Here is a 25,033-nt window from a genome sequence, read left to right as displayed (position 1 = left end):
CATATGAGCCCATATTGAGGATTTTAATCCAACACATATATTATTGAGTTAATTGCGCATATCAACTTCATTTTTAAAATATTGATGAATTTCTCTTTGCTCATTTTATTGCCTCAAATACCGTTAATTGTTATATTATTTTTGAAATGTACATACTCAAATTAAAAACTATTTACCCCTGGCTATTGTTTTTTATGCTTTTTCTTTTCCTGTTTTTTTCTCTGGCCTAGCTAGTAGCTAAAACTTTATTTTTTGTGTGTGTAAATAAAGGTGACATATTATATATATACACATATATTTTTTTTTTCAAAACTTCAAAAAGTTTTTTCAGCTAAACCATTTATTATTTTGACTTAAAAATTGCACCATTATAATTTATTTTTTATGATGATCATTTTGATATGTGAGAAGCATATATTTTTCTGCCACTACAGAAACAAATGACCCGAAAAAGTAACTTTTAAGTTTCTTTTCTATGTATCTAGTTAACAAAAATAATTCAACTTTCAACTTAAACCAAATTTATATATCAACCAATTTTATAAGTTATTAAGTAATAAGCTTATACACTTAACTTATTTTGTAACAATTTTAATATGTTTCTAAAATAAATATATGGCAATCACATAGTACTTTAAATTCAATACAACAACATCACAAGTTATTCTATATTTTTTAAAATTAATTACATCTCTGCATGTAAATATCAAATTATTTAGGGAATTATTGTTGTTGGTTATCTAAAACATCATATGAGTTACATTAAAAAAAAATAATCTCAATGTATCTTAAACTATAAAATAACATAATATAGCTCGAAAATATAAAAAAGAAACAAAAAAGATTCTTTTAATATTAATAGTAATTTTTTAGAGACAGAAAAACATATGTTTCTCACACATTAAAATGATTATTTTATTATTTATATATGAATAAAATTCTAAAATAAATTCTTTAATAGAGAAATAACCAATTGATATCTTATTCACATTAAAAGTAACTAAAAGGTTACTTTTTTCAAAACTCCCAAAAAGCGAAAAATTTCTGAAAACGAGATTTTCCATTTTCGGTAATTTTTTTGGAATTCGGTATGTATGCTGACGTGGCACAACGGTATTTGTGCAAATAATTTTCTTAAAGGTATTTTTGTAAATAAAATTATTTTCAGGTATAATATTGAAAAAACCCCTATATTATTTGTATTGCAGGCACATATTTGTGACTCTTTCTGTCTCAAAAATATTTATTTTTCTTAAATTTAATTTTTTTAAATTTTAATAGTGTATGCAATTTAATTGAATTTATGTGGTTTACTTTTTTTTTTTAATAGAATGGAATCTATCTCACACACAAATTATAATATATTAGGTGTATTTAATGGAAAGATTAAGTTATCGATTCTTATCTCATTTTGCAGGTATTTCATTTGCCGAAATACTTTGTGGTTAAAAGAATAATAAACAATATGTAGCATTAAACAACATCAAATCTAATTGAGTATGAATACAATATAAGTGGTAACGTAGTTATCTATTTTTTTTTATAACTTATTTATCTATTTTCTTTTCTTTTTTATTTTTTAAATATTTTGTACAGGACAAAAATTTGCCAAAACTACAACAAATTATTATTTTGAAAATAATTAAAAAAATATGTATACATATATTATTTATATTTATTAGATTTTTTTTGTTTAATTATCACTGGCTTAAGGACTATTTTTATGCAAAATTTTTTATTGATATATGCATAGACATTTTTTAATTTAATGATTGAATAAATATTACTATCAATCATTCTAAATTTTGTAATCATATTTTAAATAATAATAGTATGTATAATACATATAATTTATTATTTTAATTGTATTAATTAGCCCAATTAGTTATATATATTCCCGCAAAAATAGTTGATTAATTGTTTATATATAAATTCTAAATCATATCTAAAAAATAAAATACTCTAACGATTTTGGTTTGTATTTTGTATGGGTGTTTCTTTCTCTTCTTCTTGAAGCAAAAGTACCAAACAAACTAATACATTTTTTCTTTCAAAAAAAAGTACCAAACAAACTAATACTACTATCAAATTAACGAGTAAGTGACCTAAAATTGTTGAACAATGAATCGTATAATTTATTAGTAATATGGAATAATAGAAAAAAATTAGTTTTATACTTCTAACACAAACATTGATTTTATGTTGTGTTGGTAAGCTATAGTGATGACATATGATGATTACAATAGATGAAATATGATGATGACAACAAATGAGATATAAAATAAGATACTATGATGACAATTGATGAGATACGATGAGACAATATGTGAGATACGATGATGATAATAGTTGAGATACAATGATGACAATATGGGTGATATACAATGATGACAATAATTTTGAATGATCGAGATATAAAAATAATGCATTATGGATTTCATTTTTTCTACTTACACCACCATATTTATTCATTTTTATAACAACGATTTTTTTTAACAAATTATTTATAACAAATTTTAAACTTCTTAATAGATAACTAAAAGTAATAATAATTAATAAAATTGTGAATTTACTTATTTTTTTTTCTTGTTTTATAAAGTTTTATGTTTTAATAAATAAAATATTTATTATAATATAGAATTAAATAATATAATTTTATTTTTATTGTTATAAAATAATATAAAATAGATAAAAAGAAAAGAAGATGATAAAGAGAGAAAGAGAAAATGGATGAGAATTTTTCAGTTGTTTATTCTAATGGGTGAACCTCTATTTATACAAAAATATTACTAAAAGAATGGAAAACTAAATCAATGTAATAAACAAAAATACAACCAAACATTAATAGTGATAATCAATTTGTTGATTTGGACATCTGTAAATAATATTTCATAATATTTATTATATTTTTGTAAGTAACTATTTATTATATAAATAAACTAGAGAACTAAGCCGCGCTTCGCGCGGTCTTGTAATTTTTTTTAAGTTCTTCTAATTTATTTTTTTGCTTAATGTACTAATTTAATTAATTCAACGTTTGTTTATGTACTAATATGATCCAATACAAATATTAATAAAATTTTAAAATAACATAATAACCTAATCCAATTCATTTAAGTCTCAAAATCTAATTCGATTAGTAATTTAATTGATTTGTTTTTTTAATTGAATTTTTAGTTCTAGAACATGATTTCAATATTAACTTAAACATATACAAAATACTACATAAAAATAAAACATTAACAATCATTTAAGTAATAGTTGTACTACATAAACTTATCAACTTTTTACTTTTAATGTATATAATTTTTGTATTAAAAGTAGCTAATAAATTAAAAACAACAATTAAAATGTCTCAAAATATTCTACACAACAACTAATAAGATGCATTTTTTTTTCTAAAATTTATTTCTAATTAGGTGCGAAATAGTATAGCAAAAAGTAATAAATAGCCAATAATATTAGAATAGAAATAGTTTATATATAAGTATAATTATAATTTATGTAGTTAATTGAATTCGTTCTTAATCAAATTTTGATAACTTCATTTGTTATCTGATCAGATCCAATTTAAATTTGATTCACTCCAATTATAATTGGATATCTAATTTCATCATGAAACTGGATTAGTTTCCATGTAACGCATTCATAAATAGTTTAATCAAATTACAATAAGAATTAAGATTATATATAATTATTAGGCTTTTCATATTTAGATATTCATAAATAGTTTAATCAAATTACAATAAGAATAATAAGAATTAAGATTATATATAATTATTAGGCTTTTCATATTTAGATAGTGTCTTTTGTTTTTTGTTTTTTGTTTTTTTTTTTTTTTTATATTTTGAATCATTTATAATTAATTATTTATAGTTGTAAATTTGCAAAAATAAAGTATTATGTCACCACAAAATCATAAGTAAAATGACCTATGGAGTAATTATTTATGATAATGGATAATATATATTTTATTTCATAATGAAATAGTATAATACATATATTAGGAAAGAAAAAACTATTTATGTTCCAATAGCTAAATATATACCGTCTACATATATTTCTCTTTTGACAAATAGATGTTAATTTATTTTTCTAATAATTTTAATTATACATATCTACAATTATTACTAAAAGATAATAAAATAGATGCTGGGATAATAATTTCACAAAATACATATAATTAAAAAGTTTATAAGAAAACTATTAAAAAATTAATAAAAAATAACTAATAATATATAGAGCTAAAAGGATTTTCAAAATTTATAATAGATGATCGATAATAAAAGTTAAATAAAATAATTAAAAAGGAAAAAAGATTTTCAAACTCATATACATAATTAAAATATATGTTAAAAAAATTAGAATAGTATAAATTTTCCTCTTTGAATTAATTTATACAAATATTAATAATAAAGAAAATAAAAAATAAAATTTCATCACTATATTTTATTTTAATAAAATCGATCCTTCATAACGTAATTACTCATTTCCCACCTATAGTTGAGATAGTTTTATACTCAAAATATCATCATATTTTTCTTGCTTGATTAGTCATTTGTTTAAAAATTCAACACATATTATATTTTTAAGAAAGAGATAGATCTCCTCCAAAACTCCTCACTCACATCTTTTATTAGTGCAATGAATTTAAAGAAACTCATAACAAAATCATCCTATTAATTTTACTTCGAAATCAAAATAATTCTTCATTGAAACTAAATAATCATTTCATTATAAGTAATGAGTTGATAATACATAATGAATAAAAATTAAATATATATAAATAAACTCGTGATAAGATTGCAAAATGTAGACTCTCTCTATAGTAATCATTCCTATTGTATACATATGGAGGATTTACTCCACAATATCAATTTGATAAATAAAAATATCATATATGAGAATAAAAAATATGATATCTATTTATACATTATGAGTTGATAATACATAATGGATAAAAATTAAAATATATTAACATATATATATATATATATATAAAATAACCTCATCAATAAGATTAAAAAATGTAGACATATAAGAATCATTCCTATTCATGCATATGAATGATTTACTTCACATCATCAATTTAATAAACAAAAATATCATATGTTAATGTGAGATTGAGAAATATGATATCTATTTATAATTATTTTACATAGAGAGGGAGAGAGAGAGGTGGTGTGGTGGAAAATGAATAGTTTTTTAATAGTGTAATAGATATTAATTATTGTAAATTAAAAAATTGATGTTACATACATGAATAATAATTTTATTGGAGAAGATGATAGGTTTTGTGCATAGTATAATAGTTATACAATAAATTATATTATACATTAAATTAGTGCTATTAAATTTTTCGGTTATTTTGTAATCATATTAATGATAATGATGGGTTGATATTATTAATAAATTATAAAAGTTCAAATATAAAATGAAAATCTAAAATAACTACAAAATAGATAAATTAGAAAGAAAGAAGGAGAGTATGCCACATAAACTCTTGAATGTTTTCCTTTATCTTTATATATTAAAAGTGCCTATTTAACGGCATTTCTTGGTTTCTTGGTTTCTTGGTTTAACAGAATATACTTTAAAAATAAAAGAATATTCTGTTAAATTTAACGATGTTAATAGGTTTGATCTCCCGTTAACAAATAAATCCAATAATTAAACCAAAAAATTAAACAATCTTTTTTAAAATTAAAAAAAATCATCTTAGCCACATATCTCTCTAACAAACCGCATATCCCCAAATTTTGATATTTTTTTGTTATTTTTTTTTACATTTACACGATTTTCTTTTTTGATGAATTATTATAGACAGAAGGTTAACGTGAAACTTCAAACGTTAACCATTGTATAACTGTTCCTTACGATTAACATGCTCCTCCCTTTATTCACTTTTCCCTAACCTATATCGATTAATTAATCTACCCACTTTCATTTTAATTTGCGTTTATGAAACTGGAGCTCTATAGTTTGCGGAAGGAAAAATGAAATTAGAGTTCTACTTTTTCTTTCAATATATATTGTTCTAATCTCACGTTGCGACTACAACTTAGACGAGATGAAGTGGAAGAGGACCTTTTGCTTCTTCTGGAGATTGAAACCCCTCTTTTACTTTTAATCTAGGGTATTTTATTATTTTTTTTATTACATTCATTAACATTTGATTTGGAGATCTCTTCAATTAATTTATTTTAATAATCTTATTTGAATTTTTTATATATATATATATATATATTTCATCCCATGGTCTTACTTGATGTTTTCTTATTTCTTTTATTATGTAGCAATTGTTCAGTCGACTTTGATTCTCTGTTTTCGTTTTCTCCATTTCCAATATTTACTCTGTTTTACTTAGGATTTCAAGAAGGTCAATCAGAATCAATCAATGGTGAACGTTCAGATGGAAGACGTAGAGACCTTTGCATTCCAGGCTGAGATTAATCAGCTTCTCAGTCTTATTATCAACACTTTCTACAGCAATAAGGAGATTTTCCTGAGAGAGCACATTAGCAACTCCTCTGATGTACGTCTTCTTTCTCATTTTATTACTGATGTTCTGATATTTATTTGTTTATCTATAATCACACACATACACTCGCACATACAATTATATATATGACTTTAATGCTAATTTACATGCACTCATATATTTAATATGTAAATTGTTTGATTTTAAATTAGAGCTTTGTTTGTATGTTAGATGATTGTGAATTATTTATCAGATGAACAAACTGTGACTGAGATTGGGGTTATCTAATTAGAAATTTGTGCTTAAAATTAAAAATGAAGTTTGTAAATGTGTGTATATATGTATTTACATATATAATGTGTATGGTGGCTACTGTGGGCTGTGAAGAAATTGCCAATGAGAAGTTCTCTGGTTTTTCAGGAAATGAGGTACCATTTTTTCATGCATTTACATCTTTTCCATGACTTTAAAGAAAGTTAATTTGGTATTTAAACTTTTGGGAGGGTAATTACTTGCTTAAACAATGATACAGTATTGGCTGGCACTCGAGGAGCCTGTACAACTTGGTCCTGTTATTGGATTTGGGAAGAAGCTCATTTCAATTCTTGATACCTGTCTGTCAGAGTAAGATTTGTTTGATTTTTTATATAAACAAAAATTAATCGCAAGTGTGATTGGAGGATGATTTTTATGCATTTTAGAAATTGATTTCCTCCTTTCCTTTGTGGTCATCCTCAGTTAGTATGCATTTTGCAGATACGTGCTTTATCATTAACAACCATGTTCTGTAGATTGACAATTTCATTTATGGCTTTAACAGTCCCATCTTTGTCTTGTTTAATAATTAAATTAACTGTAAAAATTTGCTTGCTGCTACTTGGCCCACTACTTACACTGTAGTTTAGGGTGTAATGTTTGCAACAATATTTTACTTCAGATTAAGAATCATTCAACATAATATATTAGCCACTGTCCAACGGTGGATAATTTCCTTCCAAGTAATTAGTTATATTTTTTTTTGTTTAAATATGATTTGTTTGGTAATCCACACTTGGCCATCCTTCTTCTTCAGCAAAGCTCTTATTTGAAGACTAAAGCTTGGTATGTATCCTTGTCTGTCTATACCAACATTTGAATTATTATTTTCTATTTTATTACTGTGTACTACATTACTCTTTTTTATTTTTTCTTAATGCAATCTCGTATGTTTTTATTTTGGATATGTTCTTTAGATGTTTTTTGTGATTGTGTATCTATCATGTTATGTAGTGTATGCAAGTATTTCAAAACATCATAACTTCATTATTCATCCTCTCTCCTTTCCTTTGTTTTATATATGGAGAATGGTATTAGCAATATTAGAATATTTACTTTGAGTATAAATTTAAAGATAGACCGTATTTTTTGTAAATAAAATTTTAAAAACCGTAAAAAGTGTAACATGAAGATATACTATGTATTCATCTGGATTTAACCGTATTTTCATGGCTCTTTGATTTATCATTAATATGAAGTCTCTTTCAATCTTCTAAGTGTAACATGTTTTAATCATAATAATAAGTATAGTTCATAAGTACTTCTAATATTACTAATTTTTTAGTATTATTAATAACAAATCGTAAGTTTATATATACAATTATGACATTCTTAACAAGTCTATTTTTATAAAACAAATAATAAAAAATAATTTACAATTAGTTACTGATTTTTTAAAAAAAAATCTCTAAAACTTAAATAAAATTAATATTTACATGGCTCGCAACGTAACTTTCATCTAGTATATATATATTGATATTGATAGTTATTTTTTGTTATAATACTAAAAAAATTAAATTAACTGCGTAAAGAGCAGTTATATTACCTAATTTATATATATTTAGATCGAAACATGTCATTTATGTAACTAAGAAAAAAAAAGAATTAATAACTTACAAACTTAAAACAAACATATCAATGATAGTAAAAGAAGAGGATTAACACAATAACACTACTAAAATGACTTGAATAATAGATGGACGGTTGTTTAGGAACTTGAGATAGAGGTCTATGATAGATTGGGGCTGGCGACGACAAAGGTAAACGACAACGACAACAATTTGATCGGAGGAGGCTGGCAACAGTGATAGCAACAGAGGAGCTGGCGTCAACACTATGTGAGGAGGTGAAGATCTATGAAGGAGAAAAGTTGAAGGAGATGAGAGAAAGAGGTGTTAAAAAATGCAGATAATATTTTTGTAATATTTTAAAGTTTGAATAGTATAATATTAAGAAAGTAAAAATGTAAAAATTTAATTGTAGCAATATAAATGAAATATTTGATCAAATTTAGGTATTTATGTAAAAACAATTTATATTATAATTGAGACATTCCATTAAACTTTCTCTCACATTTATTGTTAGAATAATTTGGTAATTAATAAAAAAAATTAAAATAACTAATTAAATAGTGATCATTAATACTGTCACAATTATTACTCTACAATAGGTAATAGAAAGTATCATGTAATTTGTTCCCTTTTGTACAGAAGTCATTTAATTACTTTTGTGCTAAAGTCAAAGTTGATTCCAGAACGAAAATGGTAAAACTACACTATCATGTGAGTCATTTTGATATATTTTCACCTCCAGGAAAATTGGATACCTACTACTACTACTCGTACTCTAGTCTACTTAAATTATTTAGATCCAAATTGCAAATTGTTTGAATTTTTGATTAGTCACAATTTTAGATTTGATTTATTTTTATTCGAGATCTCCAGTACAAATTTTGAAACGAATATGGTGACACATTAATTTTATTTTAATAAAGTTTGCACCCCAGAACTAGGGTGCCGTTTGTGAGAGTTAACACGTTAACAACAATATGTCAATATTACCTGTTTTTCTTTTTTTTTTGTTATACATTTGAGTATTCACAGCAAAAGCTATATAATAGCTCAATATGTAATATATAGCTTAAAAAAGTATGAAAAATAGGCTTTCATCAGCTACTACAAAATGAAGAATAGATTTAACTCATCTACATGATGCTTTAAACATTATTTTAAGAATAGTGTGCAAATCTAATAAAATAAAATTAATAACATGTCATATTTATATTGGCTAGACACAATATGTAATACAAAAAGTTTGGAAAGGATCTACATACGGTAGAATGAATCTTCTTGAATCGTGACCATATATATAGTTTAGTGATAGAATAATCTCAAGAAGCCATATTAGAGCTACTCCATAAAGAACATCATTCCAAGTAGTGGCTTTGCTGGGTTTAGATTTGTGGTTAGAACTCTCATTTAGGCAAGTATGCTCTAAAATTTAGAGTTAGTGCTTTGGGGAATACGAGTATGCCCTTTGTTGTAAATATTTAGACATATTTATTTATTTATTTATTTAAAGCTAAAATAATAATTTGGACCATCAACACGTGGCAATTTTTAAAAAGTAAACGGTTCAATTAAAGGTAAAACTAACAGACAAATAAAAAGTATGACCTTGAGAACTATTACAGTTATTTTTTAAGTTGGAGACTAATCCGTATCAAATTGAATTTTTTGAAAACTTTTACCACAAATTTCCCATATATATAAATATATACATTAGAGTAACTAAAAAATAATAGTTTATTCATTTATACATTTTAAAATATTTTTTTTATTTATATGATAAAATTAATATAAATTACAAATATATCATGTTTTACAATAAATGTCTTAATCATAATTCATGGAACAACCCAAAAGCCAATCTAATTCTATTTGCATAATCATACAATAACTTAAATGGCCACCCAATTTAATTCACAATACACATGGCAACACAACAACCAAAGTTTAAAAATAAATAAAAACGTAAAATGAAAAAATAATAAAAATTGTAACTTACCGTCGGGGTAATTCCCCTTCAAAACATTATTATTAAGCTACCAATTTACATTTAATAATAATAATAATAATAATAATAATAACCGACCAATTTATGAGTCGGTTTGACATGCCATCCCACGTGTCACTAACTCTTTGGTAATAACAGAAAAAATCAAAGGAAGTTTCCAAACGAAATCTTAGTAACTTTATGTTAAGTACTTTTGTTAATTATTTTTCCAACAAATCATGATCTGGTGGTGGTGACACGTCTTAACTATTTTTCATGGTCCAAACTCTTTCACATTACAATCCGGCCAATGAATTTAGCTTCACGTAACTTGCTCACTCTTTCTATGCCTTAATTTGTTTATTAATCATCAGAACTAAGAACTAAGAAAACAGATTAATACAATAGAAACCATTTAGAAGGACCACATTTCTAAACAAAAAAAAAAATGTATATATTTGAAGATATTTTGAATCAAAATTTTCAATGGCTAGTTGTTGAAGCTCCTCCTCAAAAGTCCACAAAACAACAAAAATGATTTACTAGACTGAATATTTTGTCATCCATCTTAAAACAACCCACTAAGCTATTAAAAAATGGCTTTTTTTTTTGTCTTATCATTATTTTTATACCAATATGAAAAGAAACATTGATGAAGATAGCCAGGTTCACATCAGTGGCAAATAAGAATATGATAAAATATTTCAAAATGGAACAGCTAAATTCAGCAGAAAAAAGCTATAAAAAAAAGTCCAAGAATATGGCATAATTAAAAAATTTGATTACCTATTTGTGGGACCTTATAGAAGAAACAAACTAAGTTTGGTCACTATTGAAAGGTTAGTTCGATCTCTTATTATAGCAAAGAAATATATAACTCTATATTTATCTGTGCTTCAATGATTTTTCAAGTATTATCTAATTGGATATATTTCTAGCATATCATATATATATATGAAAATGAATGAAATTAAAAAAGGTTATTTCTCTCGTGCAGTTAATATAAAGTACATACTTGTTTGCATTTGCATGCAGATTTAAAGGAAATTTTTCTCAGGTTTTATTGATCTGAATCTAGAAAAAGATTCTCATCAACTATATCTGTAGCCCTCAGTCTTTTCAATGGATATTTCTTCTGTCAAAAATTTATCTGAACTGGTAAGATATTTTAACATAGAAATTTCATAGTTTTGATTGGGAACTGTTTGTTTAATTATTTGAATCAGTTTCATAAAAAGATGCTCAATTATATAGTTCATGACAGATGAAGGTTTTTGACATATTTCAGGGAATGAATGACCCCAATTTGATTAATCACCATTGGCATATGAACTCTCTTGATGAGTTCAGCTCACTTGGTGAGAATCTCCATCATCATCCTCATCCTCACTCTCACTTAAACTTCAACAATGTCAAAGCTTCCTCTTTTGATAACAATTCTCACATGGGCATAGACTATAGAAGCATGATGACGATGAAACATCACAAACCAAATGGTTGGAGCTCAAACGAGATTAATAACCCAGTACCTCATCAACAACAAGTTGCTTCTTCTCCCAATAACCTATATTCCTTTGCAGCTGGTTCTTATAACTATGTTATAGACGAAATGGGTTATGTCAAGCCTAAGGAGGAAGCACTAGATGGTTTGAAGAACAACAACACTACTAGTACTTTTTTACCTTCTGATTGTGTAGTCAAGGTTGCTAATCATCAAGGTGCTAATTGTAATAAGAGGCTCATCAACAGCACAAGCACCAAACTTTCTCAAACAAAAGATCATATTCTAGCTGAAAGGAAAAGGAGGGAGAAGCTCAGCCAAAGATTCATAGCTTTATCTGCCATAGTTCCTGGCCTAAAGAAGGTATGATCAAATCAACTTCCACTGGTTCCTCTTAAGACATGTTGGAGAAAGATTTCATCTTTATTTAATGAAAGATCAAGAGGTCAAATCTTTCTACACCGGCCGGTCAATACTGAGCTTGAGCTACTAATTTGGATGATGGAGTCTAAGTTTCAAGCTCAGTAGCGACCAGTTTCTATATAAATGTGATTCTAGTTGTGAATTCATGTTATTGATATGTCAACATAGGACACAACATATCAATAACAAGATTTGACTGATTTTCTTTTATGACATATGTTGGGGATTACTGAGCTTGTGTAGTCTAATCTTTTCAAGCTCAGAGAATTTGGAGTATTTTCAAATCTAATAAAGTTGTGAACTTGTATGTTATTGATACAGATGGACAAGGCTTCTGTTCTTGGGGATGCTATCAAGTACATGAAGCAGTTACAAGAGAGAGTGAAAATACTAGAGGAAGAGATGAGAAAGAGAAACATGGAATCAGTAGTCTTTGTAAGGAAATTCCAGCTCATTGCAGATAAAGATAGCAATTCACCATCTTATTCTTCAGATGAGAATTATTCCTCCTTCGATGAGCCACTACCAGAAATTGAAGCAAGAGTTTGTGATAAGAATGTACTAATAAGAATTCACTGTGAGAAAAAGAAAGGGGTTATGGAGAAAACAATTGTTGAGATTGAAAAGCATCACCTAACAATTATCAACACCAGTTGCATGACATTTGGAACTTCTTCTCTTGATTTGACCATTATAGCTCAGGTATTGTGTGCCATATTATATATATATATATATATATATATATATATATACCAGCATATTATTTAAACAATTAAAAGTTGTATATAGAAATTTTGAACTATAATCATTGTTATTACTTTTGACAGATGAACATGGAGTTCTCCCTTACAATGAAGGATCTAGTCAAGAATCTACGCTTGGCTTTCAGTTTGTTCATGTGAAAAAGTTTCTAACTTCACAAACATGAAGGAAAACCCATAACTAAAGAATAATTCCTTATATATGTATATACAACTTGCCATGTTTATTTCAAACTGTGTTTTCAAGGCCTGAACTCAATTGCTCCCACCACCAAGTTAAAACCATTTCATTTCAAGCTTTTGTTTTCCTGTGAGATTATTCATTTTTGCAAGCTTTTTTTCAGTTTCCCTTTTTTGCATGGTCAACATCTTAACCATGTTCTATTCACACCTTGCTCTTATAGAATAATCTCACAGCTTGGCTGATCTTTTTTGAGGGAATGTTGTAAAATACAGCTGAAACCTTTTGTTCCCATCACTTTTCCTTACCTTAAAAAGTGTTTGACAAGGGAGAAAAAGAAAAGATTGTTTTCTATCTTTTGGGTGTAAAAAAGAGTTAAAGCCTTTGTTTCAATAGTTTGTAATTTGTCCAGTGTTTTAGAGGCCTCAGAGTAAAGCTTAATCTGTTCCCTCTTTTCTTATGATGTAATAATGTTTTTATGTGTTGGAAAAAAGAAAATAAAGAACTGTTTAAAGAGTGACTTGTCTTATTTAATGTTATATTAAGCATCAGTTACTTTCACTTTATCAAAGTCAATTTTGGGATTGCACTATGTATGTGTTTAGTAATTTAGTATTGGTACAATTTTTGTTTACTCTTAATTGTTACTATTAGTATTTTGTCCTATTCAGATGGCTTCATCTCAAAAATATGTTGGTGACATATTCACAAGGCTAACAGTTTTGGTACCAACTTAATCATTAGTTAATTCGAACCAATGAGATTTGGAAACACCAGCTCATTCAAACAAGTTTTTTCTAAATAATAATATTTTTTTTTTGCAAAACAATCGAAATCTAAATCTTGTTCTGATTAGAAATCTTATCTGAATAGATTATAGATGTTTCATTTTGCTTAAGCTCAATGATTGAAGCATTAAGTAATATCCAAGTCCTTGTCTAATTCAAGATTGTTATCTTTATTCCAACGACTTTTGGACCATTTCTATAACTGTGGTTAATAGAAACTATTGAAGAAAAAAAATGAATAGAATAATAGAAATATTAGTGGACTACTATTCTACCAAACTAAGGAAAATAATTTCTTATGCAAATCACCTTTTTTCATTTCTTAAATACTTTCACGTTTCACCTCATATTTAACCCTATTACAACTGGGAATACTATGATAGAGATTCACTGTTTAAAAGAAAGATTATGTGATTAAAAGAAAGAAAAAAGAAGGATAAGAATCAACCTTTTTTATAATTTTTAATTTTTTCCCTTAATTTTCACTTGCTTTCAATCAAATGGAACACTTCTCAATGGGTATTACCCCTTGATGGTTACTAAACAATTTAATTATAAATATTAATTTTAAAAATATTAAATTATTAGATTTTGATCTAATGGCAAATAATAAAAGAGAAATTTGAATTTTTATACTTAATTTAACTACTTAATTAAAAAAATACAAAAAAAATATCATTTTTTACACTATATTAAAAATATGTTTTTATACAAAATACTTATGCCAAATTCAACGTTTTTTTTTGTTGAAAGCCTTTTTTTCTTAATTTTTTTTTTTCAATCGATAAAACTACTTCAACTTATATAATATAAAAATGAGAGATTTTTTAATTAGATAGAAAAACTAAGTATAAAAACTCAAATTTTCATAATATTACCCATGAATGGGTAATACTCATTAAAAGTGCACCCCTATATATATATATAATCTAAAAAGCGTTAAAAATAAGTCAATTTTAGATACTTTGTGTACATTTTTTTTAATTTAAATGAGCATCTCTAATGCATTGCTTGGTCTTCATTTGTTTTTGAAGTCTTTATTTATTTAGCATTGAATGATTTCTCTAAGTATTGTACTATTTTTGGTTTATTATTTTATATTTTTGATCTAGGTGGCGTTTGGTTGGAGGTAATGAAATAGAATGGAGTGGAAAGGAAACAATTTTCATTCCATTCCTTTGTTTGGTTGCATTTTAAAGTATTGGAATGACATTCCAATGGAATGCTCTTTTCACCAATTTGGTGGAATGGCTATTCCATTTTACAAAGAAAGGAATGACCATTCCAATGTAACAAGAAAAAAAATTTAACTATTTTTTATCAATTTTTTTTATGCATTTTAAATTTTATTCCATTCCATTCCTATTCCTATTCCCATTCTCATTCCTATTCCTATATTTTCATTCCTCCCAACCAAACGCCTACAATTATAAGAACTATGGTGGCGTTTGGTTAGAGGTAGTGAAATGGAATGGAATGGAAAGGAAATAATTTTCATTCCATTTCTTTGTTTGGTTGCATTTTAAAGTATTGGAATGCTCTTTCCACTATTTTGGTGGAATGGCTATTCCATTTTAAAAAGAAAGAAATGACCATTCCAATGTAACAAGAAAAAAAATTTAATTATTTTTTTATTAATTTTTTTTATGCATTTTAAATTTTATTCCATTCCATTCCTATTCCCATTCCCATTCCTGTTCTTATATTTTCATTCCTCCCAACCAAATGCCTCCTAAGTGTTAAGGGTCTTATACCACATCTTACTTTAATTAGGTCATTGGTATGCATATATATCATGATGGTTCCCATTCTATAAGGCCCGCTCCAATACTAGCTACCTTAGTGGTTGTATTTTATTATTTTTTAATTAGAATAAACTAATCAATTGAAGAAAAAAAAAAAGTGAACAGTGGTGTTCAACAGCAGCTACGCAGCTTATATTTAAGGTTGAAAAGTTAATATATTTTTGTTTGACATTTAATCTCATTTTCTGACAACTAGCTCTCATTAGCAACTGATTGGAGTTGCACTAAAGATGACACTCTACAACAAGCTAACTTTTTCGAAAGGACCAAGCATAATTCTCTCACAATGAATATTGTGATGAAATTTAAATCCTTGCCCAAACAAGAAAGAATGCTAGTAAAACTTTTTCTACCACTGTACCACACAGTGGATTAGAAAGTTTGGATGGGTTTCCTCTATTTTTCTTTAGATGCTATTTATTTATTTTAATAATACTTTATTATTAAAAATAATGAAAAAATGAGCTTAGAAAACATAGTGGCTTGCCCTTAGCCCAGTAATTTTGCAAAGAAATGTATATTTTTGCAGCAATTAGAAACGTAAAATTTTATCAAAGTTAAATCATAACAACAAAGGTGTCGTGGTGTAGTTGGTTATCACGTCAGTCTAACACACTGAAGGTCTCCGGTTCGAACCCGGGCGACGCCATGATTTCAAGATTTAAGATTTTTTTCTTTAATATTTTTCCCGTATTCAGCAAGAGGATCACACGACGTCGTTTATAAAATTAGCAATTCTCAACCCTCTACGCATTCCCCGCCTAAAACCGCGTCGAGGGAGTAGTACTAGCGATCATCCTTTCCCTATTCCTAACGTCCACGTCATCAACCTCCAACAACTCCCAACCAATAAATTTAATCCTTCGCATCATTTACTTTCTTCCCATTGGTCCCATTATCCACGTCATTACTTCCTTAGATTCCCCACCACATATCCAGAACATTCCTTCTCTCGCCTATTTCCTCTCTCTAAAACCCAACTTCTTTTCAACGACTCTATTCCATTTTTCATTCTCAAATTATCCACCGCCAAACCAAAATCTCTTATTAAACGACAATGGCGCCCAGGTCGTTTAACCTACGCACAGCGTTCTTTCTTCTCGTCGTTTCGCTATCTCCTTTATCTTCTTCGGCTCTGGTTTCGTCTTCCGATTTCTCAACCCCATACCCAAAAGCTATTTCTGTAAGTAATTGGTGGAATTTTTTCGATTCTGTTTTTCTTTCTTGAATTTTTAGCTTTTAATTATGTATATTTATAGGATTTGAGAGATGCGACGGTGAAATGGCTGGGGCTTCAGGCTGAAGACTTGAAGATATCTGGTTTTGATTTGAGAGATGCGCGGGTAGGACATTCGGTTGCGTACGAGTTCGATGTTGAGGTTGATAACAAGGTCCTTCCTTTCAAGCTTTTGGAGGATATTGACAAATGGGACTACGTTGATTTGCCCATTTTTAGGGTTGAGAATGGGCTAGTTGAGAAGAGTAAATTGGAAAGTGGATTACCTCCTGTTTTGGCCCCGTTTCAGCTCGCTGGCCCAATGGAGCTTTGGATTCAAGACGCCAAGGATATGAGGATCTCCCTCCCTGTAAGTATATTTCAAGGATTGTTTGAAATTTCTCTTCCTTATCATTGGTATAGTTGATAAGTTTTTGATGATACTAGTATGAGATAATTTTCTTGTGAAACAAAGTTGCCTAGATGAGTTTCAATTCCTGATATATGGACAAGATCATAAGAAATCATGAAGATAGTGTGTTGATATTTCAGAAATCCAAGGAAGATATATTTCTGAGTATTTTTTTTTTTTTAAGTTTCTGATGATAGTTAGAATACGTACTATGACTAGGGGATTCTTCTGTTGAAAATCCATGTTGCTTGGATGAATTTGGATTGCTAATGTATAGAAGATATCACAAGAATATCTTAAAGACTGTTGCTTTTTTATTTGAAAAATTGAATGGTTGACTTTTAAATTCTCATACTGTAGAGTGAAATCAAAATTTTGATTTGAGCCGCTTAGCTTCTTTTAAAATCAAATACATTGTATTGAATGATAAGATTCTGGATACGATTTGTGTTATGAAGTTTATAATGACACTGACTTTTGCGATGTAACTCAAATTTGCAGCATGATGTGGATGCTGGTGTTTTGAAGAAAATTATATTAGCAGATGGTGCCGTGGTTACGATCAAGGGTGCCAGATCGGTTAGTTTGCGCCACCCACTTGATCTGCCTCTTCCTTTCAATCGAACTGGCAATGGCTTTGCCTCTGGTCTACTTACCCTAGCTGAATGGCTACGCCATGCTTCCCGCAGTCAAGGCTCTCCACTGCTCTCACTTCGCATTGTTGGCCCCACTTCTATCACATCCCCATCGACATCATCATCCTCTTCCAGTAACAGGCTTAAGCTTAAGCGACTTGCGCCAGGTCTTGTGGAGCTGTCCTCGCCCTCTAAAACTAAAGCTATTGAGACCATTTCATCTGTTGATCTCTCAAATGAGGTTACTTCCCTCTTAAGTCCTAGCCAGTTCACCACCTTGTGGCCTCTTGTTTCCATCAATGGGTCCAACTCAAAAGTAGTTGGTTTTGAGACGCTACTCGCTTCTGTTCTGGGTCCTAATGCTAACAACAAAGGCTCCTTTAAGTTGCTGAAGGCTGATGTTTCATCTCAAACCTATTTGAAGATTGGCTTTGCGGCGGAGAAGAAGTTGAAAGAAGGAGATGATGCTTACTGGGAAGGTTTACCTGAATGGAGAACAAAGCCTGAGACAGTAAAGATGCATTTTGAGGTACTTGCTAAGGTAGATGGTGACAAGGTTGTGCCTGAGAGAATAGTACCTATTAAACCAGTTGTTGTGGAAGACACTGTGGCACCTAATGTACTTACTGGGAACGTGACAATGTCAAGGACTCCTATTATTTACCCTCCTCCTGACCCCTTCACACTGTAAATTGGTGTACATCATAAGGTGTGATTTCCTGGTCACAGGGTTTAAGTGTAAAGATAAAGTGTGTTTTGCCCCATTTTAAGTTTATTAGAATAGAATTATACCGTTAAAGATATGGACTTCACCATGTAGGTCGCCATTTTCACATATACTTCCCCGAGGTTGGTTACTATAATATTAAAAACCAAGTATAAGTTTGTATTGTACATAACCCGGATGAGTGAGTGGTTGAGAGGCTTGAGACTTGAATATAGTGATACATCTTGAGTTGAATTTAAGAAAGAACTTTTTTATGTTTTATTTAACATGATCTGAAGTCATGGCCTCAAGCTGATAGTTGTAAATTGTCTGGTTCCGAAATCTGCTATAATCACATAACAAAGTAGATTTGTTTCCATCAGGTGGTTCCAGATACAAACTACTTGTTATAATACATTATAATTACATAAGAACACTTTCACTGACTGCCTTCATTTTATTTCTTGATGAATGATACCCCCTTCTGAATGCTTTCTGCCAACTCCTTTTTTGCTTTCTCCAATCCAATCCTGATTAGAGATGAGTAAATTAACTCAGTTGTACAGTGATTATATCATTTAGTTATGTAAAAACAATAGAAAATAGCTGTTTTATTTATACCTCTCGTACTCATTTAGTGGCCCAAGTTGGAAAACTTCTTCAGCTCCACTACGGCCTAGCCGAACCTTGGTTGCGAAGAAAGGAAGTTCTGTCACCTGTCATTTGAAAACATTTTACAAGATTAGAAGTTGTTATCAGAAAAAATATGTATCTCAAGCTCGTGACACCAAACTTTACCTGAGAAGATACAAAAGAGCATTCCACAACATTAGCATCTCCTCTCAGTCCTCTAAGACATGCATCAGCAAATTTAACAGCTGCATATGCCTATAAATGTTTTGTTTTTCACTTGTGAGAAACATAAGCTTTTACTTACAACAATAAGTTGGTAAGTCAACATGTAATGATGTTGGATGTTTTGAGTAAATTATGGCTAACCATTGACAAAGTTGCGGAGCCAGTCCCAGCTTTTGCCTGCAACAAATGAATAAAAAAACTGTTAAAAATCAATGGAATGTTAAACAAAATCCCAGTTTTGGTTTGCAATATCAAGTATCATTCTTGGTCGTTTTTCAAGGGATTACCTCGACAACTTCTGTTCCACCATTTTGAATGCGATCGGTCAGGTATTCTATTTCTTGTTGGGTGAAGGAAGAGGGAGGCTTCACCTGTCCCAGATATGTATTGTATCTGTTATTATTGTTTAAAACAATGATGGAGAACAAAAGAAAAGGTTCTAAATTACCTGTGACAGAAGTGGCAAGATTGTCACTCCTGCATGACCTCCAACGACAGGCACATCAACTTCCCTAGGATCAAGTCCCAGAACTTCTGCCTGCAATAAAATCATTTAAACGAACATGAATACAGTCGATGAACATGTCTAAATAGTGGTTTTAAGAGCAGTGGTCAAGTGTAACATTATCAAGTATCATGGTTACTAAGTAGCATAGTAGACTATGAAGAAAGCTGATTAATGAACCCTTTTGAGTGATTCTTACAACAAAAGTGTTTGCTCTGACAACATCAAGCATTGTGACCCCGAGAAGTCTCTTCGGATCATATATTCCAGCTTTCTTGAAAACCTCTGCCGCAATTGGAACCGTTGAATTAACAGGGTTACTGATCAAGTTAACAATTGCTCTGGGGCAGCTCTTGGCTATTCCTTCACAAAGTGTCTTAACAATTCCAGCATTGATCTTAAAAAGATCATCCCTAGTCATTCCTGGCTTTCTTGGCACACCAGCAGGAATGATTACAAGGTCCATTCCTGTAAGAGCACTCTCAAGCTGTGGCTGCCCCAGAAAACCCCTCACCTAAAATTCCATAAGAAACAATAAAGTATTTTACACCTACTTCCAAACACTATGAGCTAAAAAGAGAAAAAGGGCCAAAAGAAGAAAGTTAACATAATAAGGATTTATTACCACAGCACCAGTGTCCATGTGACTGATATCAGCTGTGACACCAGGGGAGTTAACAACATCATAGAGATGAAGAACTGAAACAAGTGGATTCATTTTCATTAGCATTGCCAGAGGTTGGCCTATGCCTCCAGCAGCACCCAATATAGCCACTTTGAAGCCCGGAGCTCCACCTTTGGCTCGGCAGTTAGCTCTCATCATCACCTCAGAACTATCTTCCATAATCTATAGTTACACCATAAAATCTCATGCTAAGCATAATAAACATAGCAAAAATCATTTCAAAACATACATGGAAATAAGCGTACCTGGGAATTTGAAGGGTAAAGATGACCTGAGATCTTTGCAATGCGTTGGTTAGTCTTCTGTTCCATTTTCTAGTGTTTTTACTTGCAATGAAGAAGATTGATGATTGAGTAAAGGATATCAGAAAATTATATGTAGAGTATAAATAAGTGATTTAGGGAGGTGAAACAAATAGATAAATGATAAGAAAAATATATGTTATATTTAAGGATTGGATGGCAAGAAGTTGACATAACCGTTGGAATAATTTTCTCAACAATTTATTTTATTTTATTATATTTTTTTTGTGGAAACTAAACATTCTTCTAAACTCTTATCCTATCTCATTCTCAGCTGTGGCTCTTACTAATTTCTCAATCTATTTGGCAAAATTTTATATTTTTCCCTTAGATTTTGTTAAAGCTAAGTTATCATGGATTGGATTGGATCCTCTGTTATCGACCACACAAAATGTTGCATGAGGAGACACGTGGTGACACAAATGTGAACCTGGATTCATGGGATTATATTCAAATGAGAAATTTTGGGATGTAATAGCAGCACCATCTCGCCTAGTATATCCTTTGGTGTCACAGCTTCCTTTTAAGTTAGGATTCCAAGGTGAAGATAAAGCATATTAAGATGAGTAATGATATTTTGTATACACATAATACATCCATAGGGTAAGTTGTTTTTGATAGGTATTTAAACTAATTAAGTAAGAGCTTAAAAAATACGAAAAATAGTAAATAAAATACAGTAGATTTTATGTGGTTTAGGCGTTAAATATTTCTAATCCACGAGTCAGTATATTAGCTTTAAAGGCTTGTAAAATTTATTACAAATAGTGTTTATGAGAAAACTCTAACTCTAGTTCTTTAGGTTTCTCTTGAAGAAGAAGAAAGCTTAGAGAGTATTTTAGCAAAACTTTAGCTATGTCATTTTTTTGATCCCCCTTTGTGAGAAAGTGAAGGGGTTTATGTTGGAATTTTATGTCATAAATAAAACTCATTTCAATATAATTTTATTTGTTATCAATAAAAATATAGAAGTTATTTATCTTTACATGTATTTTTCATGCTTAAGGTTGTTATATCTAGAACATATAGTTACTCACAATTATAGTGATGTCAACACAGTGGAAGGTAATTGGGATTATATGTTTTAAAAGTTTATGTCCCATGATTCATCAGTGCACTGGATTTACACTGATGTGATAGTCAGCGATAAAATTTACTTACACCTTTAATAAGAGTTATGTTCTTTTCAGGGCATTGGTAAAGTATGCTAGTATCGGATGTATGAAGTATACATTGGACTAGACCGATATTGAACTTGGTAAAGGTATTATAAATTTACCGTTGTATATTTCTAAGTCAATATCACTGGTTAATCTTACATCAAAAGATCTTAATCCTGATATGATTAGGTTCGATCTCAAGAGTGTTATTTATGTTCTTAGAGTTGTTCGTTAAAGCTTACCAATTGGTTCAGGCAACACATACAACTTGGGAACATGATAGTACAATTGAGTGAGAACGTTAATCATAGATATGAAATCTATAACTTCTGTCTAGATATAGAAGTGAAATAATAATTTTCTTCGAGCTTGGCTTAATAGAGATAAATGGAAGAGCTCTTATTTCAGTAATTATACTGAAATATCATTTATAGAAAACTATGTGTTTTAAGGATAAAATAAATTGAGGGGTAGAACGATAAATTTGTTCCTACTCGGTGTAAATCATCTATAGAGGATCTTTGATTATTTAGATTAGAGTAATGGATAATTTATAGCATATCTATATCTTAGAATATATAGAGTGTTTTATACAATTAAGAGTGTAATTCTAAATCTATAGTGGCGCAAAGAGAAATTAATAAGTTAGAGAACTTACTTAGTAAATTCTAGATCTACTTATTAGAAACTTGATTATATAGGCTCATGGTTCCCACACTAGTTGAGATAATACTGCTTGCACATAGTAGTGGGTACGTTGACATACTGTACTCAATCTTCCCTCACATGAACCACCCTACTTGTGAAGGTCCATTTACCTTATTTAAATAATTGTATTAAACTAATCATATTAGTTTAACCTAATTAAAATTGATTAGCAACATAATTAATTTTAAAATAAATAAAATTACTTTTTTATTAGATTATTTTAAAATTAATTTAGAAAAACACATTTAGTTTAATGAAATATATATTCTAGAAAGTTATTTCTAGTAACTAATTTATATTTTCTAATATTTAATTAATTAGAAAAATATATTTAAGTTAAAAATTAATCTTAATTAATTTATATCAACTTAAATTAGAATATTTTTCTTATATTAAATTAGAATTAATAATTAAATTAATTTCATTCAAAATACTTAATTATTTGTTTCTAATTTTAATATATTTAATTAAATAGAAAAATTAATATTTAAGTTCAAGACACTTAAATATTAGAAATTTTTCAGGAAATTTAATTAAATAGGAAAATTATATTTAATTGGCTTATTCTAGTTCAAACTAGGACATCGTCACCATTGTTCCTTTCCCACTTAATCCTCTATCAATCTCATTTGGGTCAGTTCTTAGATTGCTAATTCCAATTCCCTCAACTCCAACCATGTACTCTGAATAAAATTCAACAGCCTCTTCAGATATGTAGCACTCAACCATAGAGGCTTCTGGTCGATAGTGGTTACACACATAATTTTTAAGTACCTTCATATTTTTTTCAAATGGATACATCCATCTCGCCCATATTGGCCCACACAATCTTGCTTCTCTCACTAGATGAACCATTAAATGTATCATGATGTCGAAAAAAAATGGCGGGAATTTTTTTTGAGGCTACACAATGTTTTGACTACATGTTCATGTAATGCATCTAATTTATCCATTTATTTTTCCCTTTTGGACAAAGTGAAACAAGAAGGAGGCAAATATAATCGTTCAACTTTCTTTTCAGGTGCCAAAGATTGTCAGATACCTATTTCAACAAGATTTAAATGACTATTTAAACCATCCTTGGTTTTGTCAGGAATGTCAAGTAGGGTACTAATAATGCTCTCACATATTTTTTTTTCAATATTCATGACATCTAAGAAATGTCGCACCAGTAAACTTTTCCAATATGGAAGACAAAAGAAGATTTGCTTTATTTGAAAACAACCATTTATTTTCTTATTTTTTTTGTGTCTTTTCATACTTAAAATCAACTAGTTCTACTTCTTAGAGAATTTATTTCCCTGGTAGTGGCAAAGGAGTCATATTTCCTTCTTCAGTACCATTGAATCTTTTTTCTTCCATCTATCAGGATGATTTGTAGGCAAGTACCATTTATGACTCATATAACACATCTTGTATCCATTTTCCAAGCGACGAGCAATGTGTTAGTGCAAAAAATTAAACAACCTTCGTAACTTTTTGTGCTTAAGCATGATAAATTAATGTAAGCTAAAAAATTATTAATAGTCCATAATAACACTGCTTTTAGATTAAATAATTATTTTTTAAAACCATCATATGCCTGAACACTATTCTCATACAATTCTATTAAATCATCAATCAATGGTTCAAATATACATCGATATTATGTCCAGGTTATTGCAGGCCTGATATCATTAAAGAAAACATATTAAATTTTCTTTTCATGACTAACTAGGGAGGAAGATTGTACATAACAAGGAAGACAGACTATGAACTATGACGACTACTTAGAGATCTATGTGGATTTACTCCATCCGCAGATAGGTCGGGACGAATATGTCTTGGTTCAGATTTAAATTCATGATTTATGTAGTTTACTTTTTTCTAAGCTTGAGAATTTGCAGGATGTTTGATTTTTTTTCATCTTTCACTCTCTTAGTCTTGTGCCAAATCAAATTTTTCAGAATGTTCTGCACTACGATATAATCGTTTAAGTTGTAGAATCAAAGGCATGTACCACATCAATTTTGGGAGGATAAGTTTCCTATTCTCCT

The 25,033-nt window shown here is 29.0% G+C and overlaps 3 protein-coding genes and 1 non-coding gene across 4 annotated transcripts; 3 read left to right on the top strand and 1 right to left on the bottom strand.

Annotated features, from left to right (window-relative positions):
- The first annotated feature begins 11,257 nt into the window (after window positions 1-11,257).
- On the top strand, window positions 11,258-13,733 carry LOC115706277 (transcription factor bHLH18). The gene is made up of 4 exons (XM_061107912.1): window positions 11,258-11,509; window positions 11,640-12,215; window positions 12,597-12,977; window positions 13,103-13,733. Exons 1-4 carry the CDS (start codon window positions 11,474-11,476, stop codon window positions 13,175-13,177), a joined length of 1,068 nt encoding a protein of 355 aa, XP_060963895.1. The 5' UTR covers window positions 11,258-11,473; the 3' UTR covers window positions 13,178-13,733.
- A 2,652-nt stretch (window positions 13,734-16,385) lies between these two features.
- On the top strand, window positions 16,386-16,459 carry TRNAV-AAC (transfer RNA valine (anticodon AAC)). The gene has a single exon. It is a non-coding gene; the product is annotated as a tRNA-Val (tRNA).
- Window positions 16,460-16,722: 263 nt separating this feature from the next.
- Window positions 16,723-20,175, top strand: LOC133033316 (protein TUNICAMYCIN INDUCED 1-like). Its single transcript, XM_061108043.1, has 3 exons — window positions 16,723-16,993; window positions 17,070-17,396; window positions 17,940-20,175. Exons 1-3 carry the CDS (start codon window positions 16,868-16,870, stop codon window positions 18,762-18,764), a joined length of 1,278 nt encoding a protein of 425 aa, XP_060964026.1. The 5' UTR covers window positions 16,723-16,867; the 3' UTR covers window positions 18,765-20,175.
- LOC115704224 (malate dehydrogenase, glyoxysomal) lies at window positions 19,114-21,623 on the bottom strand. The gene is made up of 9 exons (XM_030631439.2): window positions 21,073-21,623; window positions 20,768-20,989; window positions 20,342-20,656; window positions 20,086-20,175; window positions 19,925-20,008; window positions 19,779-19,814; window positions 19,578-19,667; window positions 19,401-19,495; window positions 19,114-19,309 (listed from the first exon to the last, which is right to left on the bottom strand). The coding sequence occupies exons 1-9, from the start codon at window positions 21,136-21,138 to the stop codon at window positions 19,237-19,239; spliced, it is 1,071 nt and encodes a 356-aa protein (XP_030487299.1). The 5' UTR covers window positions 21,139-21,623; the 3' UTR covers window positions 19,114-19,236.
- Window positions 21,624-25,033: the final 3,410 nt, after the last annotated feature.

This window comes from Cannabis sativa, unplaced genomic scaffold (genome assembly GCF_029168945.1).
Source record: "Cannabis sativa cultivar Pink pepper isolate KNU-18-1 unplaced genomic scaffold, ASM2916894v1 Contig3, whole genome shotgun sequence".
NCBI lineage: Eukaryota > Viridiplantae > Streptophyta > Magnoliopsida > Rosales > Cannabaceae > Cannabis > Cannabis sativa.
This window is presented reverse-complemented; position numbering and strand designations above follow the sequence as displayed.